The sequence below is a fragment of the Triturus cristatus genome, chromosome 6 (genome assembly GCF_964204655.1).
Source record: "Triturus cristatus chromosome 6, aTriCri1.1, whole genome shotgun sequence".
In the NCBI taxonomy this organism is placed as follows: Eukaryota; Metazoa; Chordata; class Amphibia; order Caudata; family Salamandridae; genus Triturus; species Triturus cristatus.
Genome location: NC_140589.1, coordinates 955,984,482 through 956,007,514, shown reverse-complemented (window position 1 = coordinate 956,007,514; position 23,033 = coordinate 955,984,482). Strand labels below are relative to the sequence as shown.

The 23,033-nt window shown below is 49.4% G+C and overlaps 1 protein-coding gene across 1 annotated transcript in view; it reads right to left on the bottom strand.

Annotated features, from left to right (window-relative positions):
* The window catches only part of IGF2R (insulin like growth factor 2 receptor), a 1,674,612-nt gene that overhangs the window by 45,708 nt on the left and 1,605,871 nt on the right, over positions 1–23,033 (bottom strand). The window contains exon 46 of the mRNA XM_085611652.1: positions 19,846–20,007. Within this exon, the coding sequence (XP_085467778.1) occupies positions 19,846–20,007 (162 nt within the window). The remainder of the gene's footprint in view (positions 1–19,845; positions 20,008–23,033) is intronic.

Genomic DNA, 23,033 nt, shown 5'->3' with positions numbered 1-23,033 from the left:
ATTCCCTAAGCACAGCCTCGAGGGATCCTCGGAAGTCGCGCTAGTCAGGTACTAGCCACTTTTCCCAAGTCGCCGGTCCCACGTCCCTCAGCTTCGCTGGAGATGTGGATCTGGGTCCGAGGTGTCTGGAAGTCTCGGCGCTGGACAGTCTCTGCAGTCGTCCCTCGTAGGATCTGTCGCAAAGCAAAGCAGCGGTCGCTGGATGGTGCCTGGTTGCCCAGGGTGGTCACTCCTTGGCCACAAGGGAGATTTCTTCAGTCTTCTTCCTGAGGTCGAATTTCGAAGGTCCAGAGTTTCTGTACAAGTTGCAGATTCAGGTTAATCTAATTTAGCAGGGCTCAGCTACCTACTAATATACTGGGCTAGTGGGCTGGGCTACCTGCAAGGTCCCTCCTATGGGTGGGACCAGGAAGGGGAGTGGCTACACCCCCTTTCCTTTGTCCAGTTTCGCGCCAGAGTTGGGGCTGGAGTGCCCCAGCGCCGGTTTGAACTGGACTATGCATGGGACACCTTGTGTGCCCCAGGCATGTTTCATTCCTTTCAGCCCTCCCTGCCCCAATACACTAAAGTCTGTCTTGGGAGGTGCTAGCACCTCCCCAAGCAGGAAACCTATTGTCCAGGCCTCCCTGGCTGGGAGGGCTCCCAGCTGCAGGAGGTCAGACTCGTGTCTGTGGCAGCAGCATCCATTTTGTGATGCTGAGGCTTTGGTCAGAGTTTGAACAGCAAAGTAGGATTTTAACATGGTCTCTCCCTCTAGAAGGGGGGAATAATATCCTCATCACCAGAAATGGTATGGGGGTATTATTCCAAAGTGTTAGACACCTTACACGACATGTTTTGATAAAGCCAAACCATAGTTACCATAACCGTTTAAGATTATAAGGCACTTTAAGAGTATATGGTAGGCTATATCATAGAACAGCTATAAGGACATGGTTCCGAAAGCTGCAGACAGGCTCAGCTCATGCTAGAGCACCATCTCACATGTTACCAAGCACTCTGCCTCCAGGATTGTTAAGGCCTGCCATAGGCGTGGCTGATAGGTACACATGTGTCTATTTTAAGGATAGATATAGGTATACTATATCTAAGCAAGGGGTGATTACACGACCTTGCCCCAGCTGAGTGATCAGCCAGTTGTGTCTGATTGGAAGGCCAGGCCAGGGGTGGCATAACACATGCTGCACCCCATGGGAGGCCTAGGGTACACCTATGCCCTGGGTACCTAGGGTACACTGTACAGGGTCCAATAAGGTGATCCTTACCAATTGTGTATGTACCTAGGGTACCTGGAGTCCGTTTTAAAGAGAGAGCAGACAGCCTGAGACCCTGAATGGCAGGATCTCAGGCCAACTAAGTCGAAAAACCAGCTAGACACTAGGCAAAAAGTTGGGGGTAACCATAGTCAGATATCCACCTTCCTACATGCACCACATTAACACTCATCAGGTGCATACACCACCTTAGGTATAAACCACATTAGGCATCATCTTAGGCATAAACCACATTATGCGTCACATCACAGCAGGGTCATAAGAAATACTGAGAACGTGCCCATATCAGGAAGACATCAGGGACTGAATTGTGGTAGACCTCCTGTCTAGTTGCACCCCGAGAACACAGTTATCACCATATGGCAGAGGCATGACATGGCACCTTGCACTGCTGTCCAGTGTAAAGTGTGTGTGCGCTCTGTGGTAAACATGGTAAGATTGGTCTACACCTGTTTGGCTATTTAGAAAGGTGTGTACAACCTTACATGCTACAGGAGTGACATGGCACCACTCCTGTAGCATGTAAGGTTGTACACACCTTTCTAAATAGCCAAACAGGTGTAGACCAATCTTACCATGTTTACCACAGAGCGCACACACACTTTACACTGGACAGCAGTGCAAGGTGCCCTGAGTCCCAAAGCCACTACCAACAGGTCAGAAACAAGCATTGGCATAGCCAACAGGTCTCGCCTTTGGGACCTTATAAGTGTTTAGTCATGCAACAGTTGCGTAACTAAATACTTATAAGGTCCCAAAAGCGAGACCTATTGGTTATGCAAAGCGGCCGTGAAAGTGATCACGATCGCGATCTCGATCAAACATCAAAGCGGCCATGCGGCCGCTAAAGTGAAAGTAATCGGTAAAGCGCGGCGCTCGCGCGCCCGCGCACATGCACTGTAGCTCCAGGCTGGCCTGGTAGCACTTTTTGTAGCCCTCTCAATAAGTCTCGCCGACCAGCGCATGCGCTGGGTCAGGCGAGACCTAAAAAGACTAGGAGGAAGGCAAAAAGTTCAGGGATGACCCTGCAAAAAGGGCCAAGTCCAACAGGTAGGTATGTTCTTTTTAAAAAGACAGTAAAGATATATTGATACTTGAAATCCTAATAAAAAAAATGTGCGTTGCTTTCTAACTTCCTTCCTCTACTCTTTCTCAAATACGGTATTTAACAGTGCTACAGAAAAAAATGGTTAAAATAGTCCTTTTACTCTGCTTACTGTTCGATAATCTTTCAAATGTTTCTGCATTTCAACAACAAACCTGCATTGGCTTACATACACTGAACAATGTCATGACTAACATATCCATTTACTTATTAGACAATTCTACTGCTTCTTCGACTTGTGACCAATTCGGTCATCTATGCTGGTGTGATCAAGTTCATTCCCTGTTATTACTACGGATTGCAACAGTCTAAAAAGATACTTAGCACAGAAGACAACAGACGTTGGAAGACCTCTTTATAAAATGAATGTCTTCTCATGTAATAGTGTTGCCAATGCTATAACAATTATTTGTAAACGAACAAGCATTGGCAAAGCCAATAGATCAGTAGTTGGCCACCAGTCTTTTGGCTTTGGCTCATCTTGTTTTGTTTGGTCATTGTTTTGGCTAAACCTATTGTTCTAGACGTTTCTGGGCCTTAATCAGTCAAAAAAAAACAAAAAAACAGTAAAGGCAAAAATATTTTTGGGGTCTCAAAAAATCCCATATTACCATAGTAGCCCCGGACATTGAAGGGAACTACTTTGTGTGTGGATGTCCTCCTTGTGAAATGCACAATGGTGTATCTCATAGTGAAGTCAGGCAATGGCTGAAGTGCACTGGCCCTTTGCCCGGTGATGAATGCTGGAGCGGGTGGAAGAAAAACGGTAATGACACAACTAACTAGTGGAAGAAGCCGGCCTGGAAACCCCTATACCTAACTCCGTTATCACATAATTTTAGCAACATTAAAAGGTTTTTGTTCACACAAGACCTAAAAAAAAAAAAGGCATTCGATCTGGCTTGTTTGCCAGTCGCTTGCCTTTGTTAATGCTTTTTTTGCAATGTTTTTGTTAATCTTTATTACAAATAGAAAGAGAGGGTTGCAAATACAGATACATAAAGGAGGCATGCAAAGACAGATAGGGTTGTGTAGACCAAAAGATAGATAAATAGACAGACACCTGGACAAAAAGGTTGCATACAAAGAGAACCTTGCATAAATAGACAGGACTGCATAGATAGATAAGCATATAACCCGCTATGATAGATATGGACAGTATTTTAATGTCTAATTAGTTTAAAGCAGAATGTGCTGGTCCCCAAATCTCAGGGACTGTAACGTGTGAACCCCTGACTCTTCTGCCCAGTCAAAATTCAACAGGCCAATTACTGGTCAACTATCTAATTTAAAGTTTTGATAAACAGGGTTCACAGAAAATATTTTCTCTTTGCTCTTTCTGGTAGAGACTCTACCTAACCGGAGATTCCTCACCTTTTGAATGTTACGCACTGGATCCGGGCACTTTTTCAGCAGTATCTCTGCACGGCAGAAGGAGAGGCCTCATGTCTCTGCACTGATGCTCTGGAAATAATGTGGTGGAACCATATAGGTGTCACTCACAAGCGCAGATGTCAGTTGTTTTTTAGCCTGTCCGCGTCCCTGGATGCAGAGCACAAACAGCTGATTGGCTATGACCAATGTGCCGATTACTCAACTTGGGATCTTATTATTGGGTAGAGCCCAGTATGGGGAGGGTCGGTGAGGAATCTGCAGTTAGTTAAGAGTCTCTACCAGACGAGCGATTTTCAAAGGGAAGTAGTTCAGATTAACACTTCTAACCACAGATTTCTCACCTTTTCAATAGATACCAGCGCAGAACCTATTAGGAGGTGGGTCTGTGAATGAGCTCAAACCAATAAGTCATGTAGGACTGAGTGGGCAAAAAGCCCCTCTTGGTGAACCTGGCTGTCCAGACAATAGTGCTTCATGAAGATATGGAGGGACGTCCACTTGGCTGCCTGGCAGATGACCAGGACAGGAACTCCGTGTGCCAATGCAGTGGTAGCAGCTTTGGCTCCGGTGAAAGAACAAGTTACTTACCTTCTGTGACACCTGGTCGTCCACCCCGAACTCTCATGTGCCGTCAAGGTAGAATGACAATGTTCTTTTTGGGTCCAGACAGTTGAGTCACTCCTCTTCTTTAGAGGGATGTGGAGGAGCATAAAAGGAAAGGCAATGTGATAGATTGGCCTACATTAAAAGGAGAGACCACTTTTGGAAGAAAGGAGGCTCTTGTGTGAAGCACCACTTTTTCAGGATAGACTGAGAGGTAAGGCGATTTAGATAAGGCCTGCAGTTCACTTACTCTGCGGGCAGATGCAAGTGCCACGAGGAAGCCCGTTTTCAAGGTGATAAGCCTGAGGGGACAGTTGTGTAGCGGCTCTACTGGAACACACACACACAAAAAATCAAAACCAAATTAAGGTCCTGCTGAGGCCTAATGAAGGGTGAAGGAGAGATGAGTAAGAGCCTTGAGGAAGCTATGTACAATACAGTACTTGAATAAAGAGGGCTGATAATGCAACCGCAAAAAGGCATACATGGCAGATAGACAGACCTTAATAGTGCCCAGAGCAGAGCTCTACTAGGCAAAAGAAAGAACAAAAAGCAGATCATCAGAAAGAGGGACAGAAAGGAGATCAACTGATTTTTCTGCACACCATGGCACAATCTTTTTCCAACAGCAGGCATAACCAGTCTTCATGGAGGGACACCTAGCTGCTAAGGTGACATAACCGAGTTCGGGAGGAAGGTCAAAAGTTGTTAACTGTAGGCGCTCAATCTCCACGCAAGAAGGCGGAGAGTGGACAGGTTTTGGTGGAAAACCCTCTCCTACTGCTGCAACAGAAGATATTCCTGAAGGGGCAGCCTGATTTGAGGATCGATGGCCATGCCAGTACCTCAGGATACACAACTCTCCATGCCCAGTCCTTAGCCCCAAGGATGACTTGGACCCGGTTGTTCTTGATCTTCTTTAGAACTCTGGAAAAGAATGATATGGGTGGAAAGGCGTACATTAGGCCTGAGCATTCCTCAAGATGAAAAGCATCTCAGAGCGAGTGCTTCCTTGGAAACTCGAGCGCAAAACAGCTGACATTGCATGTTCTCAGCAGAGGTGAACAGACCTAACCAAGGCTCTCCCCACTGCTGACAGACACCTTTCACCACCAATGGGTGATCTGCTAGGCATCGTCAGTTGAGTTTGTCTGCCCTGATGTTCAGGGAACCTGCAGGGTGTTGAACCACCAGGGATATGCTCTGCTATTCCAGACATGTCCAGAGACGCAGGGCCTCTTGACAAACGGTCCATGACCCCACCCAGTTTGCTGCAGTACCACATGGGGGTGATGTTGTCCGTGAAGACTTGTACCAGCTTGCCAAAGATGGAGCGCAGAAAGGCTTTCAATGCCAGTCAGATCGCACGTAGCTCCACCAGGTTGATGTGGAGTCCGGATCCCGCCAGAGACCAGCCAGAGCCCTCTGATACCACCTCTCCCAGATGGCGACCCCATCCCAGGAGTGAAGCATCTGTCACTACTCTGAGATCTGGTAGAGGAAAGGAGAGGGGTCTGCCACTGACCCAATTGCAGTTTGTTAGTCACCACTGCAAGTCGTTTGCAGTTCCTGCCAAAATTTGGACCAGGATGAAGAAATTTCCCTGATGGTGCGCCCACTGGAACTTCAGGTCCCACTGCAGAGCCTGCATATTCCATCTGGCATGTGTCACTAGCAGGATGCAGGAAGCCATGAAGCCCAGCAGCCTCAGAGTCAGTCTCACCGAAAACCCAGAATAAAGGCTGGAATATCAGTATCATAGCCTGAATATCCTGGACTTGCTGCTCAGGAGAATAAGCCCGAAACTGCACTGTGTTCAGAACAGCTCTGATGAAAGGGAGCGTCCGAGAGGGAGTCAGGTGTGACTGCGGCATGTTGATAGTGAAATCCAGCGTGTGCAGAGGTTTGCCATAGTCTGGATTTGGGAGACGACAGCCTGGGGTGAGCCCGTATTTAACAGCCAGTCATCAAGATAGGGTAAGACTGGCACCCGTGATCTCCGCAGATGAGCTGCGACCACCGCCATCACCTTGGTGAACACCCCAGGGGTGCCAGTAAGGCCAAAGTGAAGCACGGTGAACTGAAAATGTTTGCGGCTTACCGTAAACCGCAGGTAGCGCAGATGGCCATGCAGGATGGGGATGTGAAACTATGCGCCTTCCAAGTCCAACACTACCATCTATTCCCCTGCGTTCAGTAAAGACCAGACCTGAGCCAACATGAGCATTTTGAATATCTCTTTTCTGAGGAAGAGATTCAGAGCTCATAAATCGAGGATAGGATGAAGGCCCTTGTCATTTTTAAGAATCAGAAAGTAGCGGGAATAACAACCACAGCCTACTTCTGGAACCAGAGCCCTCTCTCCGGCTCCCTTGGCCAAGAGATCCGTAACCTCCTTGTGGAGAAGGTACAGATAATCCTACACAGCCGGTCGTGAGATGGTGGCATGGAAGGAGGGGTAGTCTAGAAGGGGAGGGAGCAGCCCCTTCAGACAATCTGCAAAAACCCACATGTCCGATGGAGTGCCAGTGGGGCAGGTGATGGTGAATCCTGCTGCCGCCTGAGTGTCTGTGGTGGGAAAAGGGCAGACTAGGAAGGTTTGGAGGTGGCTGCAGTAGGGGGTAGCCTGACTGGACCGCTGGCCACCTGACCCATGAGGTCTGTGGGTAGCGCCTCCTCGGGCACGCAGGACGGTGGTCGGGTGGGAATTGGTGCAGCTGGAAGCCCCTTCCATAGCCACAAAAGGAGCAAAATGCAGACTGAGGTGGACATGGGGTAGCAGAGAGGCCGAAGAACTTGCCCGTAGCACGAGAATCCTTGAATGCCTAAGTACGGAACCTGCCTGGTCACCGAAGAGACGGGTGCCATCGAAGGACATGTCCATAAGGGAAGCTTGGAGAACAGCCAAAGCCCAGTCCTCCTCAGCCATGCGTGGCACCTAAAGGCCACCATTGTGGAAACCACTCTGCCTAGCTAGTCTGCATCGAATCATGAACTCTGCCATGTCTCTCCCATCAGTGATAGCTTGGGAGAGTACAGCCCGCGCCTTATCCAGGACCTGTGGCAGCACTTGCACAACCATATCCCACAAAGTGTGTGAATAATGGCTGAAAATGCATGCAGTGTTCATGGACCACAATGCCAGGCTGGCGGAAGAAAACCGGTTCTTTCCAAATGAGGCCAGCCTCTTGGATACCCTATCCGGGGGAGCGGTAGGGAAAGAACCTTGGGAGGTGGAGGCTTGGACCACCAAGCTCTCAGGGGTGGGGTGTTGCATAAGAAAACCTGGGGCCCCAGGAGCGGGCGATGGGGAGGCCATCGGCCTATTCCCAGGAGCCCCTGTGGTGGGTTTGGACCATGTACCCAGCAGTAGTCAGTGAAGGAGTCACTGAAATGGAGCAAGGGTTTCAACGTGGAGACTCCCGGTTGCGGCACCTCTGTCTAGAGATTAGTCTTGACTGCCAACATGGGCAGCTGAAGGACAAGGACATCAGCCGCCCTACACACTACCATTGCATATGAAGCTCCCTCCACCATAGTCACGGAAGAGGGAGAAAGCAGACCAGCATCTGGAGATGCATCCAGGCCGCTGGCCTCATCCAGGTACTCACACCAGTCCCCACTCAGGTTCTTACTCATTGGGCTGGTATTTTAAAGGGTTCAGTGACCCCCTCCTAGTCTTCCCCAAGGAATGGAAAAAATAAGGCTCAGGCTCCGATTTAGGAGGCAAGGCTCCTGCGGTGTTGGCGCAATGCCCATGCGGCTCCGTGTCAGATTCTGGGATGGCCCTGCTGGCGTCGGGACCGGTGAAGGTCAAAATGGCACAACCTGCATGGGTCCAAATCCATGAATGGATCCCTGGGACCTCACCAGAGCTGGGTCCGGAGCCGCTGGTGCGGAACCAGGTGGGGCCCCTTCCCACCCCACGGGGCCTGAAGGCGCATTGCCAGGCCGCACAAATATGAGGCGCATGACCTCATAGAATTCTTTCAATTGGGCTGGGGTTGCTCCGGCCTTAAGAAAGGAAGGCACAGAGTTGGCCCAGGTGCAGGCTCCAGGGAACGAGGCCTAGAATAACGTGGCTCCCATGAGAGGTCAAAGAGCGCATCGACTTTTTCCTCTTCTTTTTGTGCCTCCTACCACAGTGTCTCAAGGACTTCGAGTGGGATGAGGAGGACTTCCAGGACCTTCCTGGTTACCATGGTCTCGACTTCCATGGAGTCGCATGCCAGGCTGCTAGTAACTTCAGGGACTGCTCCCTCAAAGCCTTTGGATGGAGAAACACTGCAGACAAGTAAGGTGTGGGTCCATCACCGGTTGGTGACGGGTGCTACAGGGCTTAAAACCAGACTTGTGCTTAGACATTACACAACACACCAGGAGGTATTCTCAAAAATAGTTGACTAAAAGGTCGAAAAAGGCCTGTCAAAAAACAACAGAGGGGTAGCTCTTCTTCGGATCAGCATTGTCTGGAGCGGAAAGAAAAGAGCAGACATCTGCGCCTTTTTATGTACCGCAACGTCACTTTCAGTGCGGAAGATGCAGACGGCAGATGTGGAACTGATCAACGCCACCTACTGACGTGCAGGGGTACAGCTCATGAAAAATCTTCCAGATCCATTCTGATATCTAGGGAAATTCGAAGGTGAGGAATCTTTGGTTAGAAGTCTATCAGATTGAGCTGGCAGTCCTTCCAGAGGCTGCTTTATCACGAATGCGTAGCAGATCTTGATGCAGAGTGCTATTCAGTGGGAGCTGGTCCTTTTCTGCAAGGCCTTACCTTTTTTTGCTCTAGTGAACCCACAAAGACTTGATCATCCACCCGGTATTATTTGGTATTATCAATGTAAAAGCTCAGCGCTCTTTTGGTGTCCAAGCGATGTTGTCTCCCTTCCTCTTTAGAGGGGTGAGGCAGAGCATAGAACGTCAGTAGGGTGATTGTCTGGCTGATATTGAACAACATCACAACTTTAGGCAAGACAGATGCATGCATCCGCAGAATCAATTTGTCTGGGAAAAAAGTACTATCCCGTGGATTGACATAAAGAGCCTGCAGCTCTCTCGCCACTCTGAAGTTATGGTGACGAGGAACATCACCACCTTGAGGGTAAGAAGCAGCTAAGGCTAAGGACAGCTGTGAAGTGGCTCAAAGAGAGAACACATCAAATATGAGAGGCCCAAATTAAGGTTCCACTGTGATTTAACGGAAGGAGAAGGAAGAAAAATGCATCACAATTGGTATTTTAAACAATGATGGTTGGTCCAGCAGCCGCAAAAAGGGCAAAAAAAAGCCGAAAGATATCCCTTAACTGTGTCCAAAGCAAAGCCTTGCTAGGGAAGAGACAAAACAAACGATAGAATGTCAGATAACGTGGCCTGGAGGTGGTCAATCTTGTGTGTGCCACACCGAAGTACAAATTTGTCCCAACAGGCATATACAGTTTTTCATGACATTCACCGCCTCTGGAGGAAGGTCGAAGGGATGCAGCTGTCCCTGCTGAATCTCCATGCATGAAGCTGGAAACAACGAAGGCCTGAGTGCAGCACCATGTCCCTTTGCTGTGACAACAGGTCCTTCAGAAGGGGCAGTCTGATCAGAGGACAGCTGTTCAAGTCTAGAAGCTCTGAACGCTAATATTCTCAGAGCCCAATCAGGGTACACTAGGATGACTTGGGACCAGTTGGCCATGCTCTCCTCAAACCACTCCAGGCCAGATTCTACCTTGTCCCCAAAAAGGCGAGTCCTGTCAAAGGGCATGTCCATAAGGGACAACTGGATATCACCTGAAAAATCAGTTGACCGCAGTTAGGCATGGCAATGAATCGCTGTCAATCACTTGCCCAATGGAATCGCTTTTGTCGAAACCATGAGGAGTTGTGAACTTGGCTGCATCACAACCATCGTATATCAGAACAAGTCGGACGAATTACTTACCTTTGGTAACAATGTATCTGGTAGAGACACAGTCTAGTTGCAGATTTCTTAAATTAGAATATCCCCAGGCGTCAGACTGGATCCAGAAAACTTTTCCGCAGCAGCACCTCTGCGTGCTGGGGGGTGCCGCCGCACGGTTCCGCCCTGACGTCATCCACAGACGTGACGTCAGCGGAGCCATATATGCCCCTCCCGGCGTGCTGACATCAGTTTTCGTCGGAGAAACGTTTCCTCGCCACAACGAGGAGCCACAACCAAAAACGGTGAGAATATGAGAACAGTGTGCAAAAAAGATGAAAAAAAGATATTGAATGGTGAAAAACAGCTCCATAAAGGACAGTGCCAGGCACTGTGTATTGAAAACTAGTAAAGGGAAAGAGCAGAGCACCGCTCTGAGAAGCAACCCTGCAAAAGTGAAGGCTAAACCTCCCCCGGAGGTAGAAGAACATGTGAGGAAACATCATGGCAGACGGCTGAAAGTCTGCAGCCACAATATATTACCGTGAAGGACAACAAGTCCGGAATAGATGAACAAAGACAATCCACCACAAGACGGCACCAAAAAGGGACGTCGTATCCCCAGTAAGAGACCTTTAGAATGAGGCAGAGCCAATAGACTTCAAACCAATGGACCGCAGGGGAGGTAAGAGACCCCAAGGCGATTGAGAAGGGGATGCGGGGGGGGGGGAGGGGGTGGGGGGGGTGGGGGAGAGACATGTTTAGATCCCACACTGGACAACCCAGGGCGTAGAGATGTAATAGGACACATGACACATTTGCATACCGCCCAATCACGAGAATGGGTCGAGTAGAGCAAGCAAAACAGAATGAATCATTCCGTGTAGGAGTAAAGTGAAAGATGTCACCCAGCAGAAAGACAAAGCCACCCGGAGGGAGGCGAATGCAGGAAGCCCAACCTGAAAAGGTCGACGCAGAACAGGGAGGACGGGCGGGCGTTAAGGAATCTGCAGCTAGACTGTCTCTACCAGATACATTGTTACCGAAGGTAAGTAACTCGTCCATCTGCTAAAGACATCTAGACGCAGATTCCTTAACTTAGAATAGATACCAAAGCCATACCCATAGAGAAGGCGGGTCTGCGACTGAACCCCAGCAAGTTCCCGCGAGATCTTAGCCATCAGCAAGGTGACTAAACACAGTGGGGAGCACAAAGCCAGCGCAGCTACACCAGCCCACGAAGCTCTGAAAAGAGCGGAAAACAATGGGAGGCAAAGGCACCACAAGCCGTCAAAGAACAGCACGAAAACCCCAGTATGTATACCGGGTTGAGAGAAGGAAAGCATAAGCTAGAAAAGTCGGTGCAGAAGCAAGAGTTCATGGCTTCGCAAGAAGAGGAACTGAGCCTAGGGTCCAATGGATCCGCAGGATCCGATGTGTCGACCGTAAGTAAAACCCAGAGAGTTGACAAACTGGTATGACAGAGCAGCACATACCGGTCCACTATGCACAACAGTGGAAAAAAGCACTATCAAACCCGCACCAGCCAAATTACGTGGGGCAGCATTGGCAGGATGCCGCCCCACAGCCAGAAAGTGCCGGTATCAGAAACACAAGATGCTCCAGTACACAGTCACTCTCCACAAGACTGAGAGGACTGATGGCAACAAGCAGAAGCTCCCAAAGCAGGAGTATAGTAAGGATGATAGTCATGTGGAAGACAGGAAAACACATAAGCATACCGTGTGGATGCTAGAACCACACGAAGTATAGGAAAAAGAAACCTGTAGGGTAGCGTGAGCAGCCTAGATGTGAAGGATGCATTAGCAGGTAGGCAACCGGTAAAAAGGGGTATCTGTCAAGCTGGACACCCACACAAGAGCTCGTAGTATGAGCAGACCGGGAGGAAGACCACGGACACTGCAGGAAGGAACATTGCCTGAGCGAGTCTGCTGTGTAAAGAGCACAGAGCAGTTATAGATTAAGTAGATATACGCATAAAAAAGATGTGTTACATAATACAAGACTAGGGTATGCGGAAAGTAGTCAAGTGGAAGCAGAACTGGACAGGACAATGTCCAGATCCATAAGCGACATCAGCCACCCGCCCGGGAGGATCTACGGTTCCCCGCTAGACAGATGAGGAGATGGAGCCAGACACAATAGTGGAAACAGTCAGGACCAACCTAACGGCCCAAGGACCCAAGAAGCGAGCATCCTGAAGAGAACACTCCCCTTGAGAGTGTTACAGCAGGAACCCAAAGCAGAAGTGTGGAAAACACCTGTGCGGAAGCAGCAGGGAAAGAGGAAAAACTCCTGTTGGGGAAGTGGCCAGAAATGGAGGGCATAAGGCAATGTACAGCATAGACGTACATAGCAAGGACGCCCCCTTTCAGACAGAGCTGAAGTACGAGAAACCATTACCCATCCTGAAGAGGGGAGGGTAGAACCAGCACCGCAGGAGCAGGAGAAAGCACGTAGAAACCTTATGATAGCGAATCATACCAGGGTGCACTCCAAGTACGCGCAAACACCAAAAAGCGTACCTCGCAGCGGCCCTGCCATGGCGCTAAACAATGGCAGGGAGTCAGCCGTGGAAGAACTGTGCCTGGACGGAACTGAACAAAGGCCCCAAGGTACAATGGCTGGCAAAAAGAAGAGCAGCCAACATGGACAAAGAGGAGCACAGCGATGCTGAAAAACGCCCCTGTGAAAGGTAGGCGAGACAGAAGTCTCACGGTAAGGAACCCCTACCGATGCTTAGAAGTACTACGGACAACCGTAGACCACAACCTTAAATGAAAGTGCAATACAGCAACGCTACATGTGAGTCGCAGACAGCAGAAAGAGAAGACAGAGTGATCCCTAGAAGATCTTCTGTTAGGAATACTCCACAGGAGCGTACCAAGCCTTCCTTGTAGGAGCGCAGCTACACAACAGCCATCAAAAACCCCACATAGGGTAATTCTTAACCCCGGCACGGGGGCCTCCTCTGGAGCCAAGCTCACAGACAGAGGACTTCAAAGAAGGTAGAACCAGCTGACCAGCAGTACTGAACAAGGCAAACATGGCGGAGCATCCGCCCAGACCATCTGGGTATTACGTCATGAACCCAGGGTCCAAAACAAAGAAGGCAACGCTGCCTATCAAGGAAAAGCAACATAAAGTCACACAGCATGTGAAAAGACAAACCACAAAGTCGAGAAAGCCTTTCCGCAAGGGCCAGCAAATCACGGGAGACCAGACATGAAGCGGGAGACCGCTGAATCAGCGTGACAATCAAAAAGGTCCACACCATTGAATGGCAGATCCCACAGAGCGTCCCAACTGTTGTCGGGAAGATGACTACCGCGCAGCCATGCATGGCAGCGCAAAACAACCGACCGGGCCATTGCTCTACTAACAGAGTCGGTAGCGTCCAGGGCCGATCGAATGGAATATTATGCCAATCCCCGGCCATCAAGAAGAAGACGATGCAAGTCAGCACAGGGCCCTTCTGGGAGAGAAGGAAGAAGGAGCTCAACCAAGTCCCAAAGGGCAAAGGAAGCACGTGCAAACACGCAAGACGTGTTTAAGGCACGGATGCTCGCACTGGCGGAGGCAAAAATGTTGCGTCCACACGTTTCCAGCCACCGAGACTCCCTAGTGGGAGGGTGCAACAGTAGAGCAAAAGAAGGCTGCAAGGCGAAAGCCGCTTCGACAACCAGACCCTGAGCTCTAGGGTGAAGGGTCAAGCAGACCGGATCATCCGGGGCCGGGTGATGCCGACGAGCAATGGCTCTATCAACAGGGTCACCAGAGGAGGGCGGGGTGTATAGTATCTTAAGGCGCAACTGCGTGCACAAACATAATTTGTATATCACCAGAGGAGGGCTGTGCTCAGGTCCCAAGCATGACATCAAACAAAGACCCACCAAGGGGCAGCAAAGGCTCCACGTCCACAGGCTCCACGTGGAAGAGATCCAGTAAAGGATCAGTGGGAAGGGAAGCCCCAGGCGGCTGCAAGCGGAAAATATCCGCAGCCCTGGGAATAGCCCTTGGGAAGGCCGCACTAGCCTCTGCCACCATCCTTGGAGGCGACAACAAACCGTTGGTCGGGGACAGTTGAAGGCTTACTCGCCCACTTGAGAATAGAGGTGGAGCAGCCTGGGGTTGATCCAAAGACCAAGGAACACTAGGCACCTGCACGAAGAGGCTCTGAAACGACCATGGGTATGGTGAGCCCAAAGGGAGCTCATCCTCCTGTAATACAGGGATCGTCGGCGCCGACATGGTGTTGCCTCGACGTCGAGAACCTCTAGAGGGGACTCAATCCGGGCACGGGTGGACGGCGACTCGACCTCCACCTGTGGGGAGGAAGGAGGACGACAGGGCATCGAACTCGGTGCCGTGGCTGACGTCAGCGCAGGAAGCCGCACGGGGCTATGCGTTGAATGGACGGGCGGGCTGGACAGACGACTGGGATGCCCCTCCGGGCCGTGTCCCGTCGATGTCGTATCGACGCCGGAGTCGATGCACACAGCCGGTGCCCAGTGCTTAATTTGTGCCGGTGCTTTCCGGTGCTTAGCACCGGCACTTACTTTTCAGGGCCGGGTCTACACGACTGCACGTCACATATGACAAAGTTAGCTTACAGACTTGGTGCAGAGTGTTGTTCTAATTTCTCGGTCTCCCAAGTCCCAGTGAGTGCTTCAGTTGAGTCACTGAGTGTGAATGTGAGCCGAAGACTGCATGGAGCAAAGATTACTGCATTGATCATATATGTGATGGCGTCATGGCAGCCATTAGTTCAGTGTTGCCGGTGGTGGGTGGGAGTCAGACACCGATTGGGCTGGGCTGGATTTGGTTGTGCGTGCTGTGCGCAGATTTATTTCCGATTGCCACGCCCGATTCATCAGCCCGACCATGTTGAGGGCAGGCATCGCAGCAATAGCAGCACCAGGCAGCATATGAGTAACTGAAAGCGCACGGCAGCCCCGGCCAACCACGAGTGTAACCGTAAGTAGTAATAAGCAGTGAGTCATCATGCCATGCCCATTGCCAAACCAACGCACGCCACTTTTTTTTTTAGCGTGGTGGCACCGCAGTAGCTCCGGCTCCCTCCACAAGATTCTATGACACACTGTGCCTGCCCCAGCCCACGGTACACATTAATACAGAGCAGCGCCCACATTCTGGGCCTTGGCACAAAGAAACCATTGATGGGTGATAGGCAGGGTGGAGGGAGCCGGGGGGTGGCTGAGGAGCAGTGTTTACCAATAAGGTGCCCAGATCCTACTGGCACGCAAACCTGGTAGCTTTAAACAGGACTGGCATGCAGATAGGAGAAGAGTCAGTCACAATTCGGGTGCCAGCTTCGCCCGTGACTGACTCTGCCCCACCCATGCTGGCCTCAAGTATCCATGGCTTTCCCGCCCTTAGCGCCTGAGTACCAGAGACGCTGCTGACGGGAGCTGTGTGGAAATGGCAGGTTGTGGGCAGAGGCCATCCCATCCAGGTGTGTTATAGAAGGGATGCAAACCTGCAGGATGTCTTTCTAAGTTCTGTGTGAAAAATTCATATTAATATTTCTTAGAAAGAGACACATAATGAGGACAGAGCATCAAACTGCTCTCACCATAATTATTTTCAATATTCCTGAATGTTTAGAAAACAAGATGAATGATATCTTAAACTAAATCGGGTCTCCGTGTCCTCCTCATGCACATCTGTCTGCACCTAGGGTTTGTGAAGCCTCCCTCACACTGCCACACACACACACAGCCACACACACACACAGCCACACACACACACAGCCACACACACACTGCCAGCCACACACACACTGCCACACACACACACACTGCCACACACACACACTGCCACACACACACACACACACCTCTCAGCAGCATCACTGTGGATGTTCACTGTAGCACCGCTCTCCTCGCCCCCTCCCATTATTAATTCAATACACATTAAAAATGACTGAAAAATGCTCCCCAAGCCATTCTTATAGATTTGGGGGGCTGGAATAGTTTGTTCTGCGACACTTGTGGGGGTGTGATTAGTAGTTCGGTTGTTGCTGTCATTGGCAGCACTGGCAGGGGTGATGGGTGGTGCCAGCTGCAGTGGCCTCCTGACCAGAGCCCTGGCACTTATCTTATTACAAATTAAGCACTGCCGGTGCCGAGGATGAATACGCCGGCGAAGGCGCAACCTGACTGCCTTCCTCCTCTGTGGAACCCGTAGGCGCACCAGGGAGAGGGGGTAACCCAAAGAAAGACTGGAGAGCCTTAGAATATGCCTCCATTTGGGTTCTTGTCGCTCCGAAACCCGGGAACGGTGGGTATTGCGGAGATGACTGCTGGGTGCCCGTGTCTGACATGGACCGAGAGAAGCGGGCCCCAGCGTCACGCTTACGGGAGGATGACCTCCGCGACTTACGCTTGAGCCTACCTGACTCCCAACGACATCCGCAGGAACGACCCCGTGAGCGGGCCTGATCCAGAGAGGGAGAATGGCGGCGTGAAGGTGCCGGACCGGACACCTGGGCGGCCAACAGCTTCATACGACGCTCACTAAGGGACTTCGGTTTCATTTGTTGACAGGCGTCGCACTCTTCGGAGTCGTGGTGCACCCCCAGGCACCACATACATATCGCGTGCGGATCCATGACAGACATCTGTTTGCAGGTCTCACACGCCTTAAGGCCCGAAGGCATAGCACACTGTTCCATGATGCTGAAGACGTCGAGATGGCCCGAAAAACATGCCAAGGAACCGTTGGTTTTCCAGGATCCGCGTTGGGACGCGGAAAAGAAGAAAACTGACGTCAGCACGCCGGGAGGTGCATTTATGGCTCCGCTGACGTCCCGTCCGTGGACAACGTCCGGGCTTAGCCGTGAGGTGCTGCTGCGGAAAAGTTTTCCGGATCCAGTCTGATGCCTGGGGATATTCTAAGTTAAGGAATCTGCGGCTAGATGTCTCTATCAGATAGAGTTCTGCTGAGACACCAAAGAGAGTGGGAATAGAGGCCCAGGAGGTACCTCTCATTCACAGACCAGAGGTGAAAGCTGGTGGAAGAAAATACCCTCTTCCCAAAGGTCTCCACTACTTTCGACTCCCTATGGGGGGAGGGTTTTGGTTGCCAGCAGTCAGAAAGGTATTCAGGTTTGTCCGACTTGTAGACCACCAAGCTTTCAGAGGAGCGGTGAGGGGACAAAAAATGCAGGGTAAACAAGGGAAGGGGATGGCATCTTGTAATTTGGCGAATGACCAGGAGACCCAGAGACAGGTTTGGACAAGGCCCCTAAGAGGGTATTGTAAATGCCTCATTAAAGGGCAAGCCGGGATCAGTAGACATTTGCCCTGGCTGCAGCATTCCGTAAATACATTTGTTTTGACCTCTAAGGTGGGGAGCTGGAAGTCAAGAACATTGGTTTTGACCCCTAAAGTGAGGAGCTGGAGGTCAAGAACTGTGGCTACCCTACGCATGACTTTTGCGTAAGAAGCATTGTCTTAATGGCAGGACCAGGGGGTGAGAGAATTACTGACTCAGTGTAAGTGTCAAGGTCATTGGCTTCATGAAGGTCATCAAACCAAGTTTATTTGTGATATGGTTGCACTACTTCAACACCTGCATCATATTTACTGTTCAAATCTGTACCAAATAATGAATGCAAGGCATGAGTCCTTTCTTGTGGGGGTGGCACGTCAAGTGGGGAAGGTGGAGCTTTGACGGAGGTCATGCGGGGCCTCAGTCCAGGTTGTAGCGGTGCCAAATTGGAGTCAGAAAGTACAATGGGCACCTCAAGCATCGATTTATTCAGCGTCTAGGCTCCAAGAATTGAGAAAGGTATGGAGCTTGTCGCCAGTGTTGGTGCAGGAGCTGGAGGCCCAATGACTGATCAGGAGGGTCCGACTGGTGCAGTTGGCAAACTGTGGGCGACATCCCATATGGGGGTTCTGTCAGCTCCTTGGGGCCCATTGGTGCACCAGAAGAGTTGAAACATGGCCTTGTGGAACTCTTTGATTTGCCTCGGTGTCTCCGACTGCCCCGGAAACTATGGTTGTGTAAGGAAAAGTTCTGGGATGGGCTCTGAGGTCGACTGACTTCGGGAGCGGAGTCAAGAGACATGGAGACACCCTTGCATCTTCTCAGGATGTTAGTGGTGGGAAGGGGCAGAGTCCTGCTTGCATTTATTTTGTTTTTTCTTCAACATATCTGAAGACTTCAAGCTCAAGAATGACAGACCTCAGGAACAATTCCTGCGACTTCTGGACCAGGAATGGGATAAGGACCTACCCTTCACTTGGACTGGTCCCGTATTAGAGTCTTACAGTTCCTGGCAACAGAGTTTCACTTTGCTTTTTCATATGGCTTTCAGGGTCATCATTGCACAGTCACTGCAGTCCTTTGAGTCGTGGCTCAACCCCAGGTAAGCCTGAGGAGTATCTGTCACATACATTTCTTTTTGACAAGGTCTGAATCCTGTAATCTTGGGGGGAGACATTTCCCTTGCTCACAGTGAAATATTTGGTTTGAAAACTGTCTCAGAGAGATGAGGGCTAGCTCCGAATCAGACTCTGGTAACACTGAAAGGAACAAACAGCACATGGCAACGGTACCTGTATGGCCCTGTACGTAATTTCTGAAGTAGAACAGTGTCAGTGCGGTGCTGCACAGCGCCACCTACCGGCATGCAGAGAGAGATACTGCTGAATTTTTTTCTCCAGATCCAGTCTTACACCTTGGGAATATTCAAAAGGTGAGTAATCTGTGGTTAGACATCTTTATCGGAAAAAGAAAACGTGAAGATTCTTCCTTCCTAAGCAAGCAATAAACTGCATCGAATTCAGACAGGAAAAAAATAAAGCAGTGAACTAATCTCCCGTTAAAGTGGAGGGTTCTACATTGCTTAGGGAATTTCTTTAAAAAAAGGGTGAGGCATAAGGAAAGATGCACACATTCAAGTTCAGACCCCCTTCATAAGGATCACCATGTTTCAGTCCTCGGCATCAACAACAGATTCCTTTTGGGCACTGTAATCTTTGTTCATTCCAATTGAACCAATTACCCTTGCGTACATTCACTCACTTGCATTTTAGCTCACTTACTTTGCCACTCATTCGCATTTGCCCTCAATCATGGTCGCTTGCTCCTTGTTCACGCTCTGATTCTGACACTTACATTGGATAAGCCCTGTAAAATAAGCTTTATTCCACACTGGATTTCTAAAATCCTTTTGACAAAGTATGGTACAGTTTTAACATATCCCCGTCTTTATCCTTTATTTCAATCTGGAAAGATGACTATTAGTTAAGGGCTTCTGGTATCTACGAGTGGCCCACAGCGAAAAAGTCTGAATCACAATAGGGTCATTTCAGAGGTCAATTAACTATAGCGAGATTCATTGACTTTGCCAGTGCTTGTTGCATCTTGCTGACCACTCCCATTTTCTTTTATCGTTACTATATAACTAGGTTTGCACTTTGGAAGATCACATGCATACATCCTCCATTACTGCCTTATGTTAACAGAAAAGCAAACCAAGAGAATAGTTTGGGAATGAAAGTTCATCACAGTCATCTTACCGCCTCTCTTTCTTGTACAATAGAAGAACAATCAGGCAAGCAGTGAGAACCACCAGAAGCAAACTCAGGACAGCACCTACTGCTTGGCTTCTTCCAGACAAACGTTTCTGGTTTTCATCACCATTGTCTGACAGATGATCTATGCCATCAGGTGTCTCAGTCCTATTAAAGTGAAAACAAACATAAGGGCTTTAAAGGTTTAGTCAGTAGCATATGATTAAAAAAAAGTGCAGAAGAAGATACCCAACTCATTTCTTTAGGAGGAACAAATTCTAACATGATTTCCCAGAAAGATGTAAACAACACTTAGATGTATACATTAAAATATTTCCAATTGGAAATACACAAGTTACTTACCTTGAGTAATGCGGTTTCTGGTAGAGACTATGAAGCCGCAGATTCCTCCCCGTTTGAATATTCCCTAGGTATCAGACTGGATCGAAAAACTTTTCAGCAGTACCTCAGCACCAAGCGAGGCTCCGCACTGACATCGTTCAGCTCAAGTAATGACATGCAGGGCCAATATAGTCTCCACCCCGCATGCTAACATCAGTTGTTTTCGAGGCTGTCCTCGCCCCCAGACGCAGACACCCAAGAGCAAATTGGTTGTGACCACTGTGCAGACTCCTAGACTTGGGATCTTATTAATGGATACAGTCCAAAGACAGACCTAGGAGGACAGGAGTGTCTGTGAGGACTCTCCAGCTAAATAGAGTCTCTATCAGAAAGAGAGTTACCGATCAGAGGACAGATGCTCAAACCCATAAGCTCTGGATACCGTACTTTCTGTACAAAATCAGGGCCACTAGGATGGCTTGGGCCAGTTAGTCGTGATCTTCTTCAGAACTTCGCCAGTCATTCGGTAGACGGTGGAAAGTGCGGCAGGCACGAAGGTAAGGTGTATCTCCTGCGAACGAGCTGTAGACCTGGTAAGTATCAGTGGATTCTGCCTCCCACTGGGTGGCTGTGCTCCTGTAAGGGCATGCTTAAGAGGTTTGGCAGGTAGGGCTGCAGAGGGCAGGGTAGACTGAGCAGCCTTTGACATGCGGCTACGGGGAACATGGCCTTGACACAAAACTGCTGGGTTTCCGGAGGAGGCTGGACAGAATGGCGGTACAGGGCATCTCTACCAAAGCCGCGTAAGGAGCAGCAGAACTGATGCGGTTAGCGAGGTGGGGCATACAGGCTCAGAGTGAGCTGTAGTCTGCTCTCTTTAAAATGCTCCAGATCAGAATCAGCCTTGTTCACAAACAGGCAAGTCTTGTCAAAGGACATGTTCATCAGAGAGGTCAGAACATTGCTGGAGAACCTAGTTGATTGCAGCCATGTATCGGGGTGAATAGCAGCACTGGTGCCGATGGCCTGCCCAATGGAATCGGTGGTGTCCATGCCACAATGAATCGTGAACTTAGCTGCATCACGGCCGGTTCAGATTGCCTGAGCAATAGCAGGTCAGAGATCTTCTGGCACACCAGGGAGGATTTGTGCCACCGAGTCCCAACGGATGTGGGAATATAGTCTTAAATAGCACCTGGAGTAACCAATCAGAGTGCCAGACTGGTGGAAGAAAACACCTGCTACTCAAACATCTCCTCTAGCTTGCATTCCCTGTCAGTGGGAGTATTAGAGAACGTTTTGGGGTTAGACCAGCTTGTGGAGGCTTGCACCACTAGACTTATGGGGGAAGGGTGAGAAGAGGGTGATGGAGCCTGGCAATTTGTGAATTGACTGGAGGGCCAGAACAAGGTTTGGCCCATGGCCCAATAAGGTATCCGTCAACACCTCATTAAATGGAAGAAAGGGATCAGAAAATGTTTGCCCAAGTGGGAGGACTTCCGTCAAAACATTAGTCTTAACCTCCAAGTTGGGGAGCTTGAGATCAAGTACTTCGGCCCCTCTCTGCTTAACCAAGGCATAGGAAACTGATTCATCTGTGGCCCATCCAGGGGGATTGGGAGTAGGTCAGTTTTCTGGAGAGGTACTGAGACCACTAACTAACCTTCTGTAAGTCATTGTACCAATTATCTTGATAGGATTGAGCAAACTAATTACCCGGGTTATTGTCAGAGTAGGGACCAAAAAGGGAATGCAACGTGTGTGTGTTCTCCCTTGTGGAGACGGTAATTTAGATGTGGAGAAGTGGCACTCGGTTGATGTCTGGCACGACTTTGGTCAAGGTAGAACCAGGATTGATTTGGCGTTGGAGAAACCTCCTTGACCTCCTTCTCTGGCATCGATGGAGTCTGCATCAGTGTCAAAAATCCCAAGGCAGGCCTAGGTCATGGTATCGGAAGTGGAGTCAAAAGTGGAACTGGAGGCAAGGTGGGTTCAGAGGCTCCCACTGGTGCAGAGGGCAAACCTGCCAGCAGTATCCAAATGGGAGACATCTCGGCTCCTTGGGGCCTGTCAGGCCACGCTCGATTCAATGCACAGGAGCAGAACGCCGCAAGTTCCCAATGCCCACCCCGGGTTCTTCGGCACGCGCACGTAATAGCGCGTATGCCAAACAAACCCCAAGGGGGGAAAGGGGATGGGACAGAGAAGAGACAGTCACACTGCTGCTAGTCTTGCTCTTTGCTTCTGACTCTTCCTTCTTGTCTTCTTCTGGCTAGCACGTGTTCTTTGAGACTGTAATAAAATATGACACTGTTAGTCCTATAATCTATCTGCTATTCTGCCTATATTACTTAATCCTCTTGTGCACCTACCCTGTCTAAGTGTGACCTTTGCCTCTCTTCTATTAGTATCTTTTTCTTGCTTCAATGCGCTGTAACTAAAGTTTTAAATAGTGTTAATTCTTCGTTGTGTTTCTCTCTTTCTTATACTATCTTTTTCTTTACAGGTTCCTCACCTATTAGGAAAACAGCTGGGCGTATAAATGGATTCTGTGTTGGTGAGTATCTTTAATCTGTCTTGCTTCACCTTACTTGAGGAATTATACTAGTCAATAATCTCTTTTTATTTGTCCTATTCTCCTTAGGTGTTATTATTACTGGTTCATGTTTCTTCTCAACTCTTTTCTTTTTATTTTTACCAGCCGGTGTTTTTACTCATGATATGCCTCTCAGCAACAGTTCAATTGGCTATAGTAATCTTCAGTGCTGTTAAATGATTAACTCGTAGCCTGTGCTGACTCCGCTTTTCTCTCTCTCTGGATAACTTGCCTCACAGTGTTCACTTCAACTATT